This window comes from Thrips palmi, unplaced genomic scaffold, assembly GCF_012932325.1.
Source record: "Thrips palmi isolate BJ-2018 unplaced genomic scaffold, TpBJ-2018v1 HiC_scaffold_4, whole genome shotgun sequence".
Classification (NCBI taxonomy): domain Eukaryota; kingdom Metazoa; phylum Arthropoda; class Insecta; order Thysanoptera; family Thripidae; genus Thrips; species Thrips palmi.
Genome location: NW_023144631.1, coordinates 8,067,915 through 8,085,824, shown reverse-complemented (window position 1 = coordinate 8,085,824; position 17,910 = coordinate 8,067,915). Strand labels below are relative to the sequence as shown.

At 48.9% G+C, this 17,910-nt stretch overlaps 2 protein-coding genes across 6 annotated transcripts in view; one reads left to right on the top strand and one right to left on the bottom strand.

The window, feature by feature from the left end:
* Positions 1 to 15,195, top strand: part of LOC117650054 (arfGAP with SH3 domain, ANK repeat and PH domain-containing protein) — a 27,850-nt gene extending 12,655 nt beyond the window's left edge. Inside the window, exons 2-21 of one of the 4 annotated variants that reach the window (XM_034393326.1) lie at positions 2,371 to 2,443; positions 6,504 to 6,652; positions 6,753 to 7,007; positions 7,117 to 7,202; positions 7,284 to 7,443; positions 7,931 to 8,017; positions 8,157 to 8,445; positions 8,533 to 8,760; positions 8,855 to 9,074; positions 9,161 to 9,341; positions 9,453 to 9,628; positions 9,710 to 9,881; positions 9,960 to 10,082; positions 10,192 to 10,384; positions 10,508 to 10,573; positions 10,995 to 11,234; positions 11,333 to 11,404; positions 11,509 to 11,711; positions 11,848 to 11,918; positions 12,348 to 12,561. In XM_034393326.1, the coding sequence (XP_034249217.1) occupies positions 2,371 to 2,443; positions 6,504 to 6,652; positions 6,753 to 7,007; positions 7,117 to 7,202; positions 7,284 to 7,443; positions 7,931 to 8,017; positions 8,157 to 8,445; positions 8,533 to 8,760; positions 8,855 to 9,074; positions 9,161 to 9,341; positions 9,453 to 9,628; positions 9,710 to 9,881; positions 9,960 to 10,082; positions 10,192 to 10,384; positions 10,508 to 10,573; positions 10,995 to 11,234; positions 11,333 to 11,404; positions 11,509 to 11,711; positions 11,848 to 11,918; positions 12,348 to 12,429 (3,126 nt within the window). In that variant the 3' untranslated portion in view covers positions 12,430 to 12,561. Of the gene's footprint in view, positions 1 to 2,370; positions 2,444 to 6,503; positions 6,653 to 6,752; positions 7,008 to 7,116; positions 7,203 to 7,283; positions 7,444 to 7,930; positions 8,018 to 8,156; positions 8,446 to 8,532; positions 8,761 to 8,854; positions 9,075 to 9,160; positions 9,342 to 9,452; positions 9,629 to 9,709; positions 9,882 to 9,959; positions 10,083 to 10,191; positions 10,385 to 10,507; positions 10,574 to 10,994; positions 11,235 to 11,332; positions 11,405 to 11,508; positions 11,712 to 11,847; positions 11,919 to 12,347 lie in introns of all 4 variants that reach the window. The other 3 variants (XM_034393323.1, XM_034393325.1, XM_034393324.1) reach the window with 3 other exon arrangements.
* LOC117650055 (spermatogenesis-defective protein 39 homolog) lies at positions 15,146 to 17,910 on the bottom strand. Of its 2 annotated transcripts, none has more exons than XM_034393327.1 (13): positions 17,686 to 17,910; positions 17,498 to 17,612; positions 17,321 to 17,432; positions 17,166 to 17,240; positions 16,990 to 17,090; positions 16,761 to 16,910; positions 16,546 to 16,682; positions 16,429 to 16,456; positions 16,199 to 16,337; positions 15,891 to 16,126; positions 15,618 to 15,797; positions 15,431 to 15,535; positions 15,146 to 15,352 (listed from the first exon to the last, which is right to left on the bottom strand). In XM_034393327.1, the coding sequence occupies exons 1-13, from the start codon at positions 17,718 to 17,720 to the stop codon at positions 15,332 to 15,334; spliced, it is 1,434 nt and encodes a 477-aa protein (XP_034249218.1). In that variant the 5' UTR covers positions 17,721 to 17,910; the 3' UTR covers positions 15,146 to 15,331. The 2 variants fall into 2 exon arrangements, with proteins under 2 accessions (XP_034249218.1, XP_034249219.1); XM_034393328.1 differs by having other exon boundaries at positions 17,498 to 17,593; positions 17,684 to 17,909.

Genomic DNA, 17,910 nt, shown 5'->3' with positions numbered 1-17,910 from the left:
CGCCCCGTCCACCGCGTCCACCGCCACACGCGCGGATTGATAGGCGGTCCGTGACGAATGCCTGTCTGATCGCTGTCCGGCCGTCCGGCCGCAAGGCGTCCATCGCGGCGCCGCGGAGGCGCAGAGGCAGCAGGGCGTCGGGGGCAACGGCCTCCCGGAGGACTCGCGGGCCGCGCGGAGGGGGAGGGGGAGGGGCGTTCTCGCGACCAAGCCGCCAGGGCTCTGGGCCCGCCCAGGCCGGCTCGGCTAGCCAGCACGGCCAGCACGGACACGCGGGCGAATGCGACGCGGTGGTTTGGGAGTGAAATGATTGCGGTGCGGCGTGATGGGTATCGAACGCGGCGAGGGCGAGTCGACTGGCCGGACAAAACGGCGAGGCGGCCGGTAAATGGTATTCCTCGGGGGAAGGGCGCCGAGGGAAGGACTCTGAGCCGCTCAGACCGCAAGGTAAAATTAACCTCGACCCCCGCGGGAGTAATAGGATCGTTTCTCGCGGCCTCGCCGCCCCGCCCGCGCCGTTCGCGCCCCGCGGTTACCTGCCTCCGCGCCGCCGAGCCATTGTGCAGCCCGCCACGCCTCGCCTGTGAATAACCTGGCGGTGCAGCGCTCGGCTTGCAGTGGGCTGCGCCAGCCAGCCCAACCAGCTGCAGCCTGCAGCCTGCGGTCGGGCAAGCGGGGCAAGGCGGCCTCTCGAGGCTGAAGCGAGGCGCGAGGCCTCAGCGCGGACGGCCTTGACGGCCTTGACGGCCCCGGGGTCCTTGGTCCTTAGTCCTGGGGGCCGCGGTGCATGCGCGGTGCATGCGCCCGTACCGGCACGTACTGCCGCAGGACTGCAGGTGCGTGGGGAGGCGCGGCGCGGCGGCCTTGGGAGCCTTGGGCGGGGCGCTCCGCCCGCTCCGCCGCGGACGGGGTTCCGTTTCCGCTGCATTCCAGGACTCCAGGACTCCAGCCGTGGGCCTGGCCGTCGGGGCTCGGCCGCGCGGCTCCGGCCCGAGGACCCTCTTGACCGGGCCGTCCCGGGGTCCCGGGGACGTGCCCGCCCGTGCCCGGCGGTGGCGTGGTGCGAAGCGTGCTCGGCAGGGACGCTCTAAATTCCTGCCGGCGACCGTTCTGTCTGTAATGAGGGACAATTTGAGGGCGAGCGGGATGGTCCCCGCCACTCCCGACCACGCCCCCATGATGGCAGCAGCGCGTTGTGCATCCGCGGGGCGGGGCGGGGCGGCCGCCGAGCGCGTAACGCTGCTAGTCACCTCGGCGTGACGCTCCGTGACTCGCCGTGACGCGCGTACGTGGCGGGCGTGACATAAGGTGCTTCCGCGGGTCGTTCGGTTCGGCCGGCGCGCCGCCACGTCACGCCAGGGCCAGGACCGCGTGATGGCGCGATGGCTCCTCGGTGTCGGTCTGTCGGTGTGTCGATGGCGTGTCGTCTTGGAATGCGCCCCGCCGCGCTGCGCCACGCCGCCACGCTGCGTACCTGTGGATGGACCTGGAACTTCAAACGCCGACGGTCTTTCGTCACTCTGTCTCTCCCTGTCGCTCTCATGAGGTTAGAGAGACGGAGCGAAGGGATTCTTCAGAATCGCGCTCATGGCTAGTGTGCCCTTCAACCAACACTGGACGCCCAATTCTGTGCGCCGTTCGCCTAATGTAACAAGCTTGAGAAATACAAGGATTTAATGGCGTGCAGTGAAACTTGTGTAAAAGTTGGCGTGCGTCAGCGGCGTGGAACGGAACGGCGGCCGCGCTGCCGCGTTGTAACTGCCGCTCTCCGCGCTTGCAGTGCCTTGGCTTGTTCGAAAGTGCAGTGGCGCTGATGCACCGGGCCGATGAATGGAGCGGTGACGTGGCGGCGGCCCCGACACTGGAAGGCCCCCCGCCTCCTGCATTGCGAAATGGAGAGGAGGTGCACGTCCGCGTCCGGCACATGTGTCAACTGTTTTGTTTTTCTGACCGCGGCCGTGGCGTACACAGTGTTTAGTACACAGGTACTACACAGTGCTGTACGATCCGCGATGCGATTTTAATTGCTTTCCGTCACACTTTTGTCGCCCACTGCGACCACACTGCGAATTGGAGGCGATGCCGGGCAGTGTGCCGGCCGCGTTGTTGTCGGAATTGGAATTCGGTCGCGTCAAGGTGATGGGAATCCGAAGAATCGTTTGATCGCTCTGTCTCCGTCCCACTCGTTGGGCGCCCCGTTTGGGGGCCGGGGTGCGAGAGAGACGGAGCGAGACGGCAGGGCGAGGCCTTGGTCGTCACTTTTTGCGCGTGGGTCGCGAACTGGGGAGAGTTAGTTAGCGATCGAGTGGAGTGTACCTTTATTACGCCATGTCTGCAACTCACACGCCCTTCTGTTGTCTTCTGTTTCAGACTTTGGACATAGACCGGGATGGCTTGACCAAGATGAAGAAGGCCATCAAGGCCATTCACAACTCTGGAAACTGTAAGTAGTAGCTGGCATAGTTTGCTATGACTTTCGGAGGCCGCGGGCGCCTCCCCTCGGGAGTAGGGTCCTTTGTTTTTGTTGGCGTGTTTTTGTTTGTTTTTGTTTTTTCGTCGGGGCGTAGAGGGTCTTTTCCCGCCGCACTCTAAGCCCGATCCTGTCGGCACGGGTTGAAGGGGGCTTGGCGGGCACGGGGATATTGGAGGCGGGAATAAGGAGGAATGGCGGGAAGGGGGAGGGGAAGTCGAGGGGGATCTAGAGCTCGTCTCGTCGGAGGCCCCAGGCCCCGCGCAGCCCCGCGCCGATGTCACAGCGTTTGTCACTCACCGCCTTAGTCACCGACAGACACCTTTTCGCTTCCTGCCGGGCCCAGCCGGGCCCGAGCCGAGGCGGCACACGGCTGGCGGAAGTGCGACTCGGCGCGGCTACGCGGCCGGTTCGCCGGTCCGGCAACAACAACAACGGCAACGACGGCCGATACTGTACGCCGCGGGGCCCAAGGCGGGGCCCGCCGTGGGTGCGCCGCGACGTCCACGACGCCGCCGTATTCGCGGAGAGTGTTTTTCGCGGTCGCCTCGCCCCGCCGGCGTCGTCGTGCCGCCTCGACGTCACGGAGTGCACAGAGTGGACGTGTGACAAATTCACCTGGAAAGGCTTGGCGGCGGCGGCGTGGCGACGCAAAGGGACTCGCCGTGGCGGTCCCCCTCGCCCCTTTTCCTTCCTTTCCCACTATCTCGGCGAGTATTTTCTCGTGGACGCGCACGCCTGACGGCTAGGCCCGGCGGGGCCGCGCGGGGCGGGGGGTACGAGCACTAGGGGCGGCAGGGCGGTGACCTCGGCAGCGCCAAGGCAGCGCCGGCAACGCAGCAAGTGTGGGGTGCGGCGTGGCGGGTAGCGGGGTGCGGCAGATCTGTGTGCACGCGCGCGCGGCCCGCGGCCCGCGGGGGGCACAGCGGGGGTCGTTAGTGATGGCTGCGGGGGTGGCCGCCAAGGCGCGCTAAGGCGTTGAGGGTGAACGCCCTGCCCGGCTGCCGGTCGCATCGCCCCATCGGCCCGCGTGCCTCGGCCGCCGATTATTTGGCCTGGATGGCGTAGTGGCGGCGTTGGGCATTGCGGCGGCCTGCTGTCGCCGCGCCACCCCACTCAACGCGTTCCACGTTCCGCGTTCCGCGCGCCGGGCAGTACAGTGTGGCGGTACGGCACCCCTTCCTTGGCGGCCCGGTCCGGCCCGGCGGCCCAGCCTCAGCGCCCAACTTGGCCCATATTGATCGAGACCCAGGACAGGACACGGTTACGGAGACTGAGGCGGTGAGTCGCATTTGTCGACACGTGCGCCCTGCACGCGGCGGGGGTTGGCGCGGCCGGGGGTCCGGTCCGGTGGTTCGACTCCCGCCGATGGCCCTTTTGCCTTTTCGCCTTTCCCCGGCGACTCGCGCCCCCGCATTTGAATGGGTTGGAATTAATGCTCGACTGCCTCGCTGAAGGCTGAATGGGCCTTGATTTTGTAAAGGGCCGCAAGGACGCCAGTGTGCATCGGTCGGCGCCGTGTGCAGCGGACGGACAGGACGGGACGGGGTCTTGAATTTTGGATTCGGGTGGTGGACATCCAGGACCTCGCCCAGGACGGCACCTGGGGGGACTCGTCGTGCGGCACGCAGTGGGGCCCAGAGGGACGCAGTACCTCGGGGCGGGAGGCGCAGGGGCGCACAGCACGTGCGCACGGCGTGAGGCCCCCACCCCGCGCCCCACCCCTCCCCCAGCTTGACCTAAATACGGGAACGAGATTAAAAACGCGGCATTTGCATTGTGGAATTGGGAGAGGAGCGTGGATGGGTGGGGTGGGTGGCTGTGAGGCAGTCCGCCCCTCTCCTCTAGAGAGAGAGGGTCTCTTCTCTCCTCTCCCCGACCCACATCCCGCTCCGCGCCCCGCCGGGCCGGGCCCCGCCTCACCCTTGGCGCCGAGCACTGCGCCGTGGTTTTGTGTATACAAAGTTGCGGAGTGCTTATGTTACCCCCGCCCGGCCTGGCCCCCCTCCCCTTCTTCCCTCCTCCAAATCACTCGTCTGCTCTAGTCGCCCCTCGAGACGAGCGATCGAGAGGGGCGCGCGCCGGTAGAGAGAAGAGGAGAGAACCCTCCGCTCCGTTGTCGTTGTCGTCGTCAGCGGATCGCGGTGAATCGGCCCTCTGCGCCCGGAGCGAGGCCCAGAGCTACGAGCTGCCTTGGTTGCCTTTGGCGCGCCTCGCCCTCAGTCCCTGCCGAGCCAGCCGCGTCCAGTCCACGTTGTCCCCGCGCGGTTGGGAGGTTCTTATGGGTGGAATGAGTCGAAACACATTCCTTCAAAGTTTAAGTGCGGCCCCGCTGTCGGCCGGCCGTTGGCCGTCGCCTCGCGCCGTTTGGGCCTCGATTTGGTTGGGGCCTCGGCCGCCTCGGCGTCCGGCCCGCTGCCCATTCCTTTTCCATTGGAATGCCGAATACCGGCTGGCGTAGTGCCGCATCGCGCGCGGCCCGGCCCGGCCCAGCGCCCAGCCCCGGGTTTGCACATAAAAGGACCCAACCAGGCGAAGCAAAGCCGGCGGCGCGGCACTAGGCTGGGCGGCTGGGCGCTGGACAGGGAGGGGCGGCCGTCGGCGGGGCGGCGATGAGTCACCTCCTCGCAGAATCCTCGTCGCACAGCCTCCAGCAGCCTCCAGCAGTCCGAGGGGCCAAGGGGCCGAGGCAGGGAGTGACTAATGGACGTGTGCGATACGAAGTACGAAGGGGGCAGCAGGCTGGGCCCGAAAAGTGCTTTCGCCGCTCAGTCTCTCTCGCGCTCGCGGGGCGTCCCGTGCTGGTGTGAGAGAGACGGAGCGACGAAAGCATTGCCAGGGCCGGGACCGAGCTGAGGCCAGACCAAAGCTTTTCGGACCTTCGGGACCTTCGCTTCCCAACGCGTCGCCTCGTGCCCGGCGAGAATGTGCCGAATGTGCCTGGCCTGGCCAGCCCGGCCGGGGCGGGGATAAAAGAAAAAGAAAAAGAGGGAAGGGAATAAATGATAAAAAGAATGCGCGGGGCGTCCCCTGGATCAGTGTCTGTGCCCTCCCCCTCCTCTTTCGTGTGTGGCGGACGCGCGCTCGTGTTCGTTGTTGCCTTCTCGCGCGTCTCGCGCCCTCTGCGGCGCTCTGCGGCGCTCTGCGGGGACTCTGGGGGCGCGTCTCGCTCGCGACAGGTCGACGTCGCGGCGTCGCGGTGTCGCGGTCCAGGGAGGTCCACGTCGTCTGCCGGGTGGCGGTGGTGCCGGCGTCGACGGGCAGGTCCACGCCCCACGCTGCGCTCCTTGTTGTTGTTGTTGTTGTTGCCGTCTCTGCGTTCTGCGTGCGTTTGGACAGACGAAACGAGCCGCGATTGGATCTCGTCGCGGTCCACCGTCCACGGCGCCGCGCTCCCGGCTTCTCCCCTGTATCAATACGCCATTGTGAGAGTCATTAATTAATTGAGTTGGGCGGCGCACGCGATGTTGGGGCGGGGCGGGGCGGGGCGGGGCGCACGCGAGGAGGGCGAGGTGGGACGGAATGGGGCGCGGCTTGCTCGCGCTGCTCGCGCGTTCACTTCACTTCACTTTTATTTACAATGAATGGGCCGGCCGGCCTGGCGGCCTGGCGGGCGCGGGCTTTAGGGCTGGCGCAGGCTGGCGTGGCTGGCAGGGCCGCGGTGTGAAAGTGGAAGAAAGCGTCATTATGACCAGCAAGTCTTGCGGCGCGGCGCGGGGCGGGGCGCGTGTAGGAACAAAGCGCTCCGTCTGCTTGAGCTGCTCGCGCGTCCTGCCGCCGCCGCTGCCGCCTCCAGGACGTGCAGGGAAGGCCGGCCGATGACGCCTCTTCGAGCGCCTCTTCGAGCGCCTCTTGCTGGCGACCGGATCGGACGAGGGTAGGGAGAGGTGCCCGTGCCTTGTACCTCTGGCTCCAGGATCGCTTGTTTGGCGGACGGGATGATGTCACCACACCTGGGGGAAGGGGGAAGGGAGGGAGGTCAGGCGGGGCATACCGATCACCACCTTGACGTGCTGCTTGGTTCTGTTCGCAGCGCACGTGGACAACGAGATGTACCTGTCGCGCTCGCTGCACAAGCTGGGCGACACCGCCATAGAGAGGGACCACGAGCCCGACATCGGCGCCGCTTTCATGAAGTTCGCCGTCGTCACCAAGGAGCTGTCTGCCCTCATGAAGACGCTGGTAAGCACCGCGCCGGTGTCCGTCCGAACCGTGGCGGCGCCGTGGCGGTCGGTGCCGAGACTGCCGGAACTCAGCTCTGCCTCCTGTTCCCCGTTTGCAGATGCAGAACGCCAACAACATCGTCATGTTCCCGGTCGAGTCGCTGCTCAAGGGCGACTTGCGCGGCGTCAAGGGTGACCTGAAGCGGCCGTTCGACCGCGCCTGGAAGGACTACGAGGCCAAGTATACCAAGATCGAGAAGGAGAAGAAGGCCCAGGCCAAGGAGGCCGGGCTGATCCGCACGGAGATCACGGCGCCAGAGGTGGCCGAGGAGATGGAGAAGGAGAGGAGGCTCTTCCAACTGCAGATGTGCGAGGTGGGTGCAGTCGAGTGGGGTGTGGGGTGAACGAATCCCCGTCCCCCGTCCGGTTGGTCGGCGTCAAGCCAAAAAGTGAACTTATGGATGTTCGTCTGTTCCCTTTCAGTACCTCATAAAAGTGAATGAGATCAAGACGAAGAAGGGAATAGAATTGCTGCAACACCTTGTTGAATATTATCACGCCCAAACAAAGTAGGTGGCTGAAAGTAAAATTTAGTCTGTCACATCAATGTGCTGTGTAAATTCATTTTGGATCTTTGGTTTGGCTTGCAGTTATTTTCAAGATGGCTTGAAAACAATAGAGCATTTTGGGAGCTATGTAGCAGATCTCTCAATGAAGCTCCAGAAAATACGTCAGAAACAAGATGAAGAGCGAAGAAGACTCAATGAATTGCGAACGCTCTTAAGAAATGCGCCTGGTCTAGAGAAAGAGGTATGGCCGTTAATTTTATCACTTGTCAGAAATAATGTACTGTTAAGCTTAGGTTGCATTATTGTTCTGCCTCATGTGGATCAAATGCATTATCGTTTTTAATCAACAATCTTGCGCTTGTGTTTTGACCCAGCTATTCTTGCCTGGACTCAATTTGCATGAAAATAACCTTTGCTTCAAAGCTAGCTGATGCCTTTCCTGATTTCCCATCATAGTTTTGCATTTTTATAGTTTATATCTATTTTCCATTTCAGTCTTTACTTTTCCCTGCTGTCCAGTTTTTACTTCTTAATTAAATTATAAAATAAATTAATGCAAAACTAAATTTGTATTAATCCTGTACAGTTTTCATATTTCTGAATTTTTAGTTGTATTTGCTGTTTTTGTTTTCTCATTGCAACTGCTTTTGTTTCTGTTGCTTCATTTATTTACTTTTTGTTTTGTTTTGTTTTGTTTTGTTCGTTACCTTGTTGCTTGTGCAAAGCAGAATCACCGTATGCATGAATTTCCACAACAATCTCGTGGGAACCCTCCAGTAGTGGGACCAGAAAAGGCTCCTGAGAGAGCAGAGAGGGTAATATTTTGTTTTTGTTTTCTTTAATTTTTGAATTTGACTGGCTTTATTTTTCTGTCTGAAGTGTTTCATTTCTATTTTATTGTTTTGGATACACTACATTTTGCACCCTAATTTCTAAATGGTTGTACTTTTATAGGTGGCAAATTCAACCAATGACCGAGGGACGGATAAAAGTGGTGGATACTCTCTTCATCAACTCCAAGCAACTGACAAGCAAGCAGGAATCACTAGAACGGGGCATTTGCTGAAGAAATCTGAGGGCAAAATGAGAAGAGTTTGGCAGAAGAGGAAATGTTGTGTTCAGGCAGAAGGCTTCCTTGACATTTGCCATGCTGATGAGAGCAAACCTCCTACAAAAGTAAACCTCCTTACATGTCAAATCAAGCTTGTCCCCGATGATAAGCGCTGCTTTGATCTAATCTCATGTAGGTGTATTTTTAATTTTGGGGGGAAGCAATTTTATGCACTTTGATGATTGTATATCAATTGGTCATTTGCAAACTGCTTTTCAGATAATCGAACCTACCACTTTCAAGCTGAAGATGAAGCTGATCAGCGTGCTTGGATGTCAGTCTTAGTAAATTGCAAAGAAGGTGCCCTGCACAGAGCATTTGATGACAGTGGGAAATCGGGAGGGTCAAAAATCAACCCCAGTCTATTGGAACTCCAGCAGGCTATTATACGCTATGTACAAAAGCTCCCTGGTAATGATAGCTGTTGTGACTGCAACTCTCAAAATGGTATGGTTTAAGGAGCTTCTTTATTTCTAATGTTGATATTTTTATTCTTTTCAAACTGCAAGAAGTTTTACAAATTTTTGTTCTTTTCCTGCAGATGCTACATGGTTGTCGACAAACTTTGGAATTATAGTGTGTATTGAGTGCTCTGGCATCCACAGAGAAATGGGTGTCCACATATCCCGGATACAATCATTAACTCTTGATAATGTTGGAACCTCACAGTTACTCTTAGCTAGACATATGACTAACAATGCATTCAATGAAGTAATGGAAGCCAGTTTACCCTGCCCTAAACTTAGTCCAAGTAGTACAATGTAAGTGAATGCCCCCAGACCTATGTTTGTAGTACATTTCTCAAATAGTTAACCAATTCTGACAACTCAATGCTTTACCTTTGCAGGGAAGAACGTTATGAATATATTCGTGCCAAATATGTTGATAAGAAATTTGCTCTCCAAACATATGCAGATGAAAGAGACTTGCAAAGTGATTTAGAGCATGCTGTCAACAATAAAAACTTGTATCATCTATTACAAGTATTTGCTGAAGGTGTTGATCTTGGGTCGCCATTGCCAACATCGGTCTGTGCTTTCAGTTATTTTACTCCCCTGTCAAAGCCTAGACAACATTAACAACTATTTTTTATTAATTGTTTTTTTCTTGTTTTTTTTTTGTTTTTGTTTTTTATACAGGATATTGGAGAAACTGCACTTCATTTAGCTGTTGTGAGAGAGTTGGGTCATTCACTACATATTGTTGACTTTCTGGTTCAAAATATGCCAAGCCAAGCCATTGACAGAGTGACCTCCAGCTTCAATGGTCCAAGCACCCCAGCAGGAACACCTGGTAGTGGTCAACACTCCCCAATGTAAGATAAACTACACTTGGAATTCTTTTAGTAATGTGTACTTAAATTAAGCTCTTAAACAAAAATTATTCCTTTTTTCAGATCAAACACAAGAGGGGGAAATTCTGCTCTTCACCTGTGTGCTATACATGACAGAGTGGAGTGCATGAAACTGTTGATCCGTAGTGGAGCCGATCCGATGCTGAAGAATGCAATGGATAAAACAGCCTTGGACTTGGCACAAGAACGAGGTCACCATTCATGTGAAGAGCTGGTATGATCCAAAAATTCAATGAGTTTTTTCAATTTTATTGGAACTTACGCCATCTTATCCTTTGTTTATATTTTGCAGCTACGGCATGCTCTACAAAGGCAAAAAAGTGTATTTGACAATATAAACATTGATTGGAATTTATCTCATGATGAAGGCTCAACAGATGATGTCTCAGAAGATGAAACTGTTATTGAGGATAGAGTAAGTACAATTATGAAATACAATTTACAGAAAGAGATCAATTTATCAAGCCAGTGCTCTGAAGAACATCTATTTGTTTGAATCTAATCTTGTTACAATTTATTTTCAGAATGGTTGTTGCACACCTGAGAAGAAAAGTAGATCCCGCCCTCCTAGTTATGCTGGAGCTGGTCGAGAATCTCCTGTTAACATTCGTTCTAGATCTTCAACTTGTGACAGTTTGAAGTCTGGAAGTAGTCCTAATACCTACCGACAAAGTATGGCACCTCCACCTCCTCCCCAAAACCGGAAACCATCAATAGGTATGGCATGTAAAATTTAAAATAAGTATTTTGTCTTACTGATTCTCTTTAGAATGGATCAAGAAAGGAAAGGAGGGAAGGAAATAGATCTTCCTGAGGTGTTTGATAGAACTGGGTTTACAGGTTGGAATGTGGGTTTATCTCGCTCAAAGTCACTCTCCAATACAAAGTCATTTTTCTCCAACTTTTGTGAGTTCCCTATGAAATGAGGTGCTTGTGATTGTGTTTGTCTGGTTTGCTTGGGGTGAAATTGATATGCATTTTTAGCATCTTTTTTTATAGATGCTAATTGGGACTAATTTTCAAAATGTTTATATTTCCCTGGTTTTCCTCTGTGTGTTGAAGTGTGGTTTTATGCTATGCTCCATTATGAACCACAGTGGGGGTTCTCTAACTGTGACATCATGTTGTGCTCAAAATGTGGTTGGATTCTCAAATTTTAATCAAAGCTATAAAAGCCCCGATGAAACCTCCTCCTAAAAATCCTTAACTCCTTGTTTGTGGGTTTCTGCCTAATCTTTTGGCATGATTTAATTTCTTCTTTGTGGCAGCCTGCTTTTGTGCATTTCTCTATGACAGTTTTTTTCACATATCCTACCTGTTGTTTCAGTGACTGGAGCTAATGCTCATGGAAGCCTAAAAAAGAGAGCAGCTCCTATGCCACCTATGTATGGAACTCTCCCGAGTAATTCCAGTCATTCTCGAACACCGTCTGATCCTCTCCTACAACTGCAAGGCTATCACACTCTAAGTCATCACAAAAGATCACCTTCCAGTGAATCGGGATCTCACACATCACAATTGGCTGCCTCAGGCAACAGAGGTTCCATTCCTTCTGCTATTCATTTAGGTGAGACCCCATTCAAAGTTTATAGGTATCACTTTTCTGAGACCATTATACCTGCAAAGTATCTTACATGTTTTGTTTGTTTTAAATTTGTTATACAGTTGGTGCCAAGCTAGTCATTCCACCTGGAGAAGCTCCCATGTTGAAGTCATCCTCTATGGATAAGTCTGGAGGTGAGCTTAGCAAGCACTGAAGTTTTAAATGATGTTGATTTCTTAACTGCTCCAAAATGCTAATTTTTTCTCTCTTTTTTAATTTTAAAATTTTGATCTTACAGTGAGGAGGCCTGTGGGACCCCCTCCTCCTGTCCCTCCCCTGGGGCCAGGCCCTGGTCTGGTCTCTGGTGGGGGTGGCAACCTTCCTCTGCGAATGTCGAATGGGCGATCTACAGAGAGCATTTCTTCTGTATCCAGTGACATGGAACAAGCCGTTTTAGGAGTTGGAACAAACTTACACAACCCAGTACCTCCCCCTAGAAAGGTAAGATATCAGAGAATTTTTGTTGGTTGTTGGTTATAATAATGGGGGAAAAAACAAAAAACAAGGTCAACTTAGAGGCTTAGGATTTTAGTGTTACTGTTGGGTTTCCTCATTGATAATAAGAATGGTTTTTCAGAGGAAAGGAAGGGGACAGCTAAGAGGTCTTGAAGGGTTTGACTTAATAGTGGTTTCCCAAATCTTCAAATGGTAATGAAATAAGAGTGGCTTTTATGTGTGTGGCTTCTCATGGCTAATAACCAACATGAATAGGAATAGAAAACACCTACAGAAAGTGTTGCAGATTCCTTTGTGGCTAGCATAAAACTATTTGCTAGAGACTCCATTCCCTAGTATAGCCTGTTAGTGACTAATTTACAATTGGCAAATAAGAAAGTGTCTATTGTTCAAATAATTATGCTGCTACTGTATGAACTAATGTCCTGTTTGGTCTCATTTCTGTAATGTGTTCAGATCAGAGAGTGGAAAGCTTCTTGTTGTTCTGTTTTCACTTTTTCAAGTGCTAATTTTACCTGTTTTTAATTATTTGTTTTACTTTGCAAATAATGTTCCTCTAATTCATTGAGTATAACCTGCTTCTTTATTTAACAATATGTTTGTTTTGTCTTTTTTCTGCAGCCATACTTCTACTGCCCTCTTCCACAACAACAGCCACCTCCTCCTGGAAGCCCTCATGGAAGTCCCTCTGACATGGAAATGAGTCCCAATCCCAATCATTCCAACCATAGCCTCAGAGGAATGGTCACAGCCTCCGTGCCATCCACATTAGCACCTAGAAAGTGCAGAGCACTATATGATTGTGAAGCAGATAATGAAGACGAACTGTCCTTCAGAGAAGGGGAAGTAATTATTGTGACTAATGAACATACTGATGATGAAAATTGGATGGAGGGAGCTTTAGAAAGAGCCCCTGACATAAGGGGTATGTTTCCTATTAGCTTCGTTCATATGCTATCAGAGTAAAGCTTCTGTCTCCATTAATTTTTCCAAATTAAACTGCATACTTCAAGAATATCAGTTGTAACAGTCAGTTCTGTTTTCCTTCTGTTCCAATGCATTATATTGTGGGAAGTCAATTTATTGTGCAGTAGCTACTAAAAAGTGTCTTATGCGTGCACATTTCCAGTCACTCTTTCCTGTAAAACTCCTCGCCTCTCTTTTTAATTATTATGCCTTGACTGATGAATGATTATTTTGACATTTGAGGTTGTGATTTCACTGTAAAAAGGCATGGATTGTACAATGCTTTAATAATGAAGCTCTCATACAAAGCAAGAGTTCATCTACAATCTTTTAGCTCATCTGCTGAAGTTCCTAGAATGACGTGATGTTACCATTAATAGATCATGGGTGAGGATGTGTTGCATGCATCGAACTCTTTCATGGAATGTAGCCTGTTAGTCAAATAAATTTTCTTCTAAATATTTTCTATTACATATTTGTGGGCAGTTTATGTCCACATTCACATCATATTTAAAATTAAAGTTTAACATGTCTTGTATTTTCCGCTCATAGAGTAGTAGGTATACAAGATGTAGTGTGAACATGTTAGGCAACAAGTCTGTGAGTGTAGGTTGTGTCTACTTTTAAGAATTGAAGTGTTCTTGATGGATCATTTGCTTTTTAATTTTTTTGACACTGTTGTGTTAGGATTGCTAAGGAATTCGCTAAAGTAGCCTCTTCTAATTTTCAAATTTTTAAACTTTGGGTATTTTTGTAAAGTTGTGTCCCTGCAAAGTCGATAAATTTTAGACCTTTGAAGGATAATATTGGTAATACTCCTACCATAGAAAAGCATTATTTTCCTCCTTGTTAGGTCAATACTTAACAACCATGTTTTGTCGTAAATGTTTTTAAGTCAAGTGGTGTCCTTCAGTACAGAAACCGAAAATTTCTTCATCTGTTTGTGGAAACCTTCAGTGGCCCAAAGAAAACATTGTTGCTGTGAAACATTTTAGTTTGTTAGTGACATTTTGTGTGATACCGCTCCTTCACAGCACAATAGAGTTACCCAGCTCTGGGTAATATTCTGATTGCTTTAAAAGTAGATTCTAGACAGCCAAATTGTCCAGACATTTATATCATAGCTGTCTTGTAACATTTGAAGCCAAAGATTTGGGATGCTATCCCATTTGTTTTTATTGTTTAATTTCTTTTATTGTTAAGTATTATGTTCCTCTCTAATCATTACAGATGCAATGTGTATTATTACCATTAGTATTTTGAGATTGACTTGTGTAAATAGTAAAACCTTATAAAATTCTATGGATATTATGTTCATTTAAAATATATCATATTTGACTAGGTATATATACATGTATGAATGCTCTTATTCTAAGTGTATAAACTTACAATGTACTGTTCAAGGTGTTGATTTTGCAACCATAATATTTATTTGACTGAGGCTCTCTGTTGCCGTTTATATCTGTTCATTTTTATTCAAAAGTTTCAAAGTAATAACAGAAATTTCTGACTCATGGACTTGAATTTTATGTTTTGCAGCAATTGGTGCTGAAATCGGTGTTTGGCTTTTGTGACTATGTGATGAGGCGTCATGGTTCCCTTTGTTGAAATTACAGTACACTAATACTCTGGCTTTTGATTGGTCTCTACTCTTGTGTTAATCTTGTACTCTCTTGTACTGTTGTTTCTTTCAGACCAAACCTCTGTTTCTTATGAACATTAGTAATAATTTTAGATACTCAGTTTGTTGGTTACTTCACTTTTTATGCAATGAAAATCTGTTGAATTCTTTTGTTGAGGTTTGATTGTCTGTGATGTTTTCCCTCACTGGACTTGTCTGGAAATTCGTTTCCTTTATTTATTTGTTAAAGATCTGATGCTGGAGGTAACCATCATGAACAATAGCAATAAGATTTCTTTTAAATTGAGTTTTTATGGTTACCAGTGTCTTCCTGTACCTAAATGCTCCCTTGCATCCAAAGGTGTTGTGTATGTAGCACTCCATTTTAGTTTCATGTGTATTTGACAATTTCTTGCTGATTTGCAGGAAACCCTTTATTAGAACCTTCTGTAAATGGTCACCAAGTCACTTAAAATCCTTAACAAAAACTTAGAATGACTGTTAATTTTATATGGATGCTGCAAATTTGTTTTGCCAATCACTCTGTCACTATGACTGACCTTGCCAAATGTTAATTTTTATATAATCACTGATCAATATTGTTCAAGATTATAAATTCATAGAATTTGAGTCTCAGGCTTCTTCTGCAGAGTCGTCTCTCTCTTTTAAAGTCCGCTATGTAAAAATGTCGAGGATTACAGTATATACTTTCATATAGTGTAAGCAGTTAGCCTTTGTCTTTTTAACCTGTCTAGTCTTACAGCCGGCCAGTGATTGCTTTGTCCTGCTGCGCTGTTAGGGAGTGTGGTTTCAAAGAAGTGAAACCAGCATGTGTTGTAGAGTATTGTTGTTTTATACAATAATTAAAAATTCTTGTGAACATACATGTTGCTACTTTTTTTCCCTCCTCCTTTGAGTTTAGACAGAGTTACAATTTTACATTTCTCAGTTACCTTGTCCAAACTTTGTTTGATAGAACCAGGAAATAAGTCTTGTTTTAATTGAAAAGTCAATTTGATCAGTTCTTCCATTTGGTGGTCTGGAACAGAGAATTGGACTAAAGTATTTGCCAGAGGACAATAGCTGCAGCCATAAAGGTTACACAAAGTAAACTTACGGATACTCTCAGTACCCCTTCAGCATAAAGAAAGGATTCTGATCCCGGATGTAAAGTTGCTTTGTAACCTTGCAAGCCCTGTCGGTCACGTAGGGCAGCATAGCCCTGAATAAATGAAAAATTTATCAAATTTTAAAAATTAAACACAGATACCCCAAAAAACAAAGAAAATTGAGCAAAGACTGACATCAATCACCACTTTATGACACCCAAGCTGCTGCGCTAAAGCGATCCGTCTTTCTTGACCATCGACAAATCCTAAATATTTTGATAGAACATCCGCTGGAGCTCCCTTGGAATGCAGTTGAATCACTACCTTTTCAATTGGCAAAGCCAATTTTAATTTTGTGCCACTACCAATCCAATTCTAAAAACATGAAAAATTGAGATGAGAGCATTAGAGGAACAGGCACCAATATCACTACTGCAGACTCGACTGCAGAAGAGTAGCTGAGATTACCTTAGTAATGAAAACTGAGTCGATATCTGGCCAAGCTTGTTGTGACGCTCTCTCAGAGAGAATCGTCCATTGCACTTGTTTCTCACAGACACCATGAAGCTGGGCCAAAGAAAATGGGTTTGTTGGGCTTCCTCGAGGATCATCCCAGTGTAGACGGCAAGCATGAGCTAAACATCCAACAGCTGACTTTCCAACTAAATCTTCACTGTCCATGGCTCCAACTGCCTGCTCCCATTCTAAAAACCATAAGAGCAAATTTTTTAAAAAAGCTGACACATTAATTTTACAAATGCTGGGCAAAACATTACCTAGTAATGCTACATGATTTTGAGCTATCTTCTTAAGATTAGGGTCTCCTTGAACAAAGTGGCTGCTGATGCACAATTTCAGTTTCTGAATCTGTCGCTGTACACTTTGGGTTGCAGTGCACAATTGATATTGTTTCATCTGTTTATTGTTGCATAACAATGAAATAAAAGAAAGTGTTATGAAAGCGATCAAAATATATCATGGTGATTTTAATTAAGTATTTACTTACTGCTGCTTCACGGCTTTTCCCAAGCATCCTGAGGAAAGATATTTGAATTAATAATGGACATACTGTAATTTAGTTTGATACTGTAGTTAAAAATGTTTGCATGCAAGCACAACATACACTAAAAGATCAGTGAGTTCAGTGGCTTGTAATCTTGTGGCAAGATATCTAGCATAGTGAGCAGCTGCAACAGGATTGGCAGCAAGAATCTGATGAACCAAACTCTTCTTCAAAGTCCGCACGAGAAATAAGACAACCTGATGATGAAAATACACATCAATTAATAATTTAATGCTCATAAAATCATTAAAAAAATATTTTTAAAATTTAGTTACCTCTAATATAGCATTTCCATCTCCTAAGTTAATCGCCGCATCCAGCAAGAGATGTTTACTAGACAGGCTTCTATAAGGTTCAAGAGAGTGTGGACGACCAAGGAAGATATTTTTTATGGTCAAATCAACAGGCGGTGCATCCCATCTTTCCTGGATATTATATTTCAATCAAACATAGGCAGCCTTCATTTTAATCAAATCATTCACAGCATCAGAAAAGGTTTCAAACCTGGACTTGACGTTTGAGCATGCGTATTTCTTCCTCAGGTTTCATGTCATTTTTTTTCGTTCGACCCCCATAGACTGCATCTGGTAGATCAGCTTCCAAAACTGGTGAGGAAAAGAAATAAGTCACTGAGAATGTAAAAATTATAGACCGATAAGAGAGACAAATATTCGACTCACTGGAAGCCAGACAGTTTTCAGAAATAAGAGATCTGAGCGGTGGGGCAGTATTTGATGGAGTAGTCGATGTTGAACCTGCAAAACAGAAATAACATGCTCATGGACTTCACCACTGAATGAACATGTAGGATATTGCCAATGTACCGCACACCAACCTGTCAATGAGTCGCTGGTTCCTCCAAAATCTTCACCAGGGAGAGAAGCTCGCACTTGTTGCGAGAGGCGAGCTGTGCCACTTTTGGACACTCCAAATAATGCCCCACCTGTCTAAGAAACAAACTGCATGAAATTCAAAACTCATAAATGTTTTAGTACAAAGGCAGCACTCATACCTCCTCATCATCAAAATTAAAAGACTTGATGCTACTGGAGTTCCAAAAGTCATCAGCTTCTGAATCTTGTCTTGCCATGATGAAGTGATCTTGAAACTGAGTAAGAAAAAGGGAACTGTTGTAGAGAATAAATAATGATTTCGTGTACAATTGTCATGTTCTATTCTAAGTTTGACAGTTCCTTACACCTGTTCACCGAAAACATAACCTTAGCAGGTTTCATTCATATCTGGTAGTTAGGCCTTTTTCTGAAATATGTAGAACTAAAGCTAGTCAGTACGTGTTCTGACGTAAACAATAGTGTGAAATTGATCATCCTCTATTCTTATTAACAGCAATGTAAGGGTAATTGATTTTCAACACACTACATAACACAGCCTGTTCTGCTGTCACTGTGGGCGGATGCCAACAAC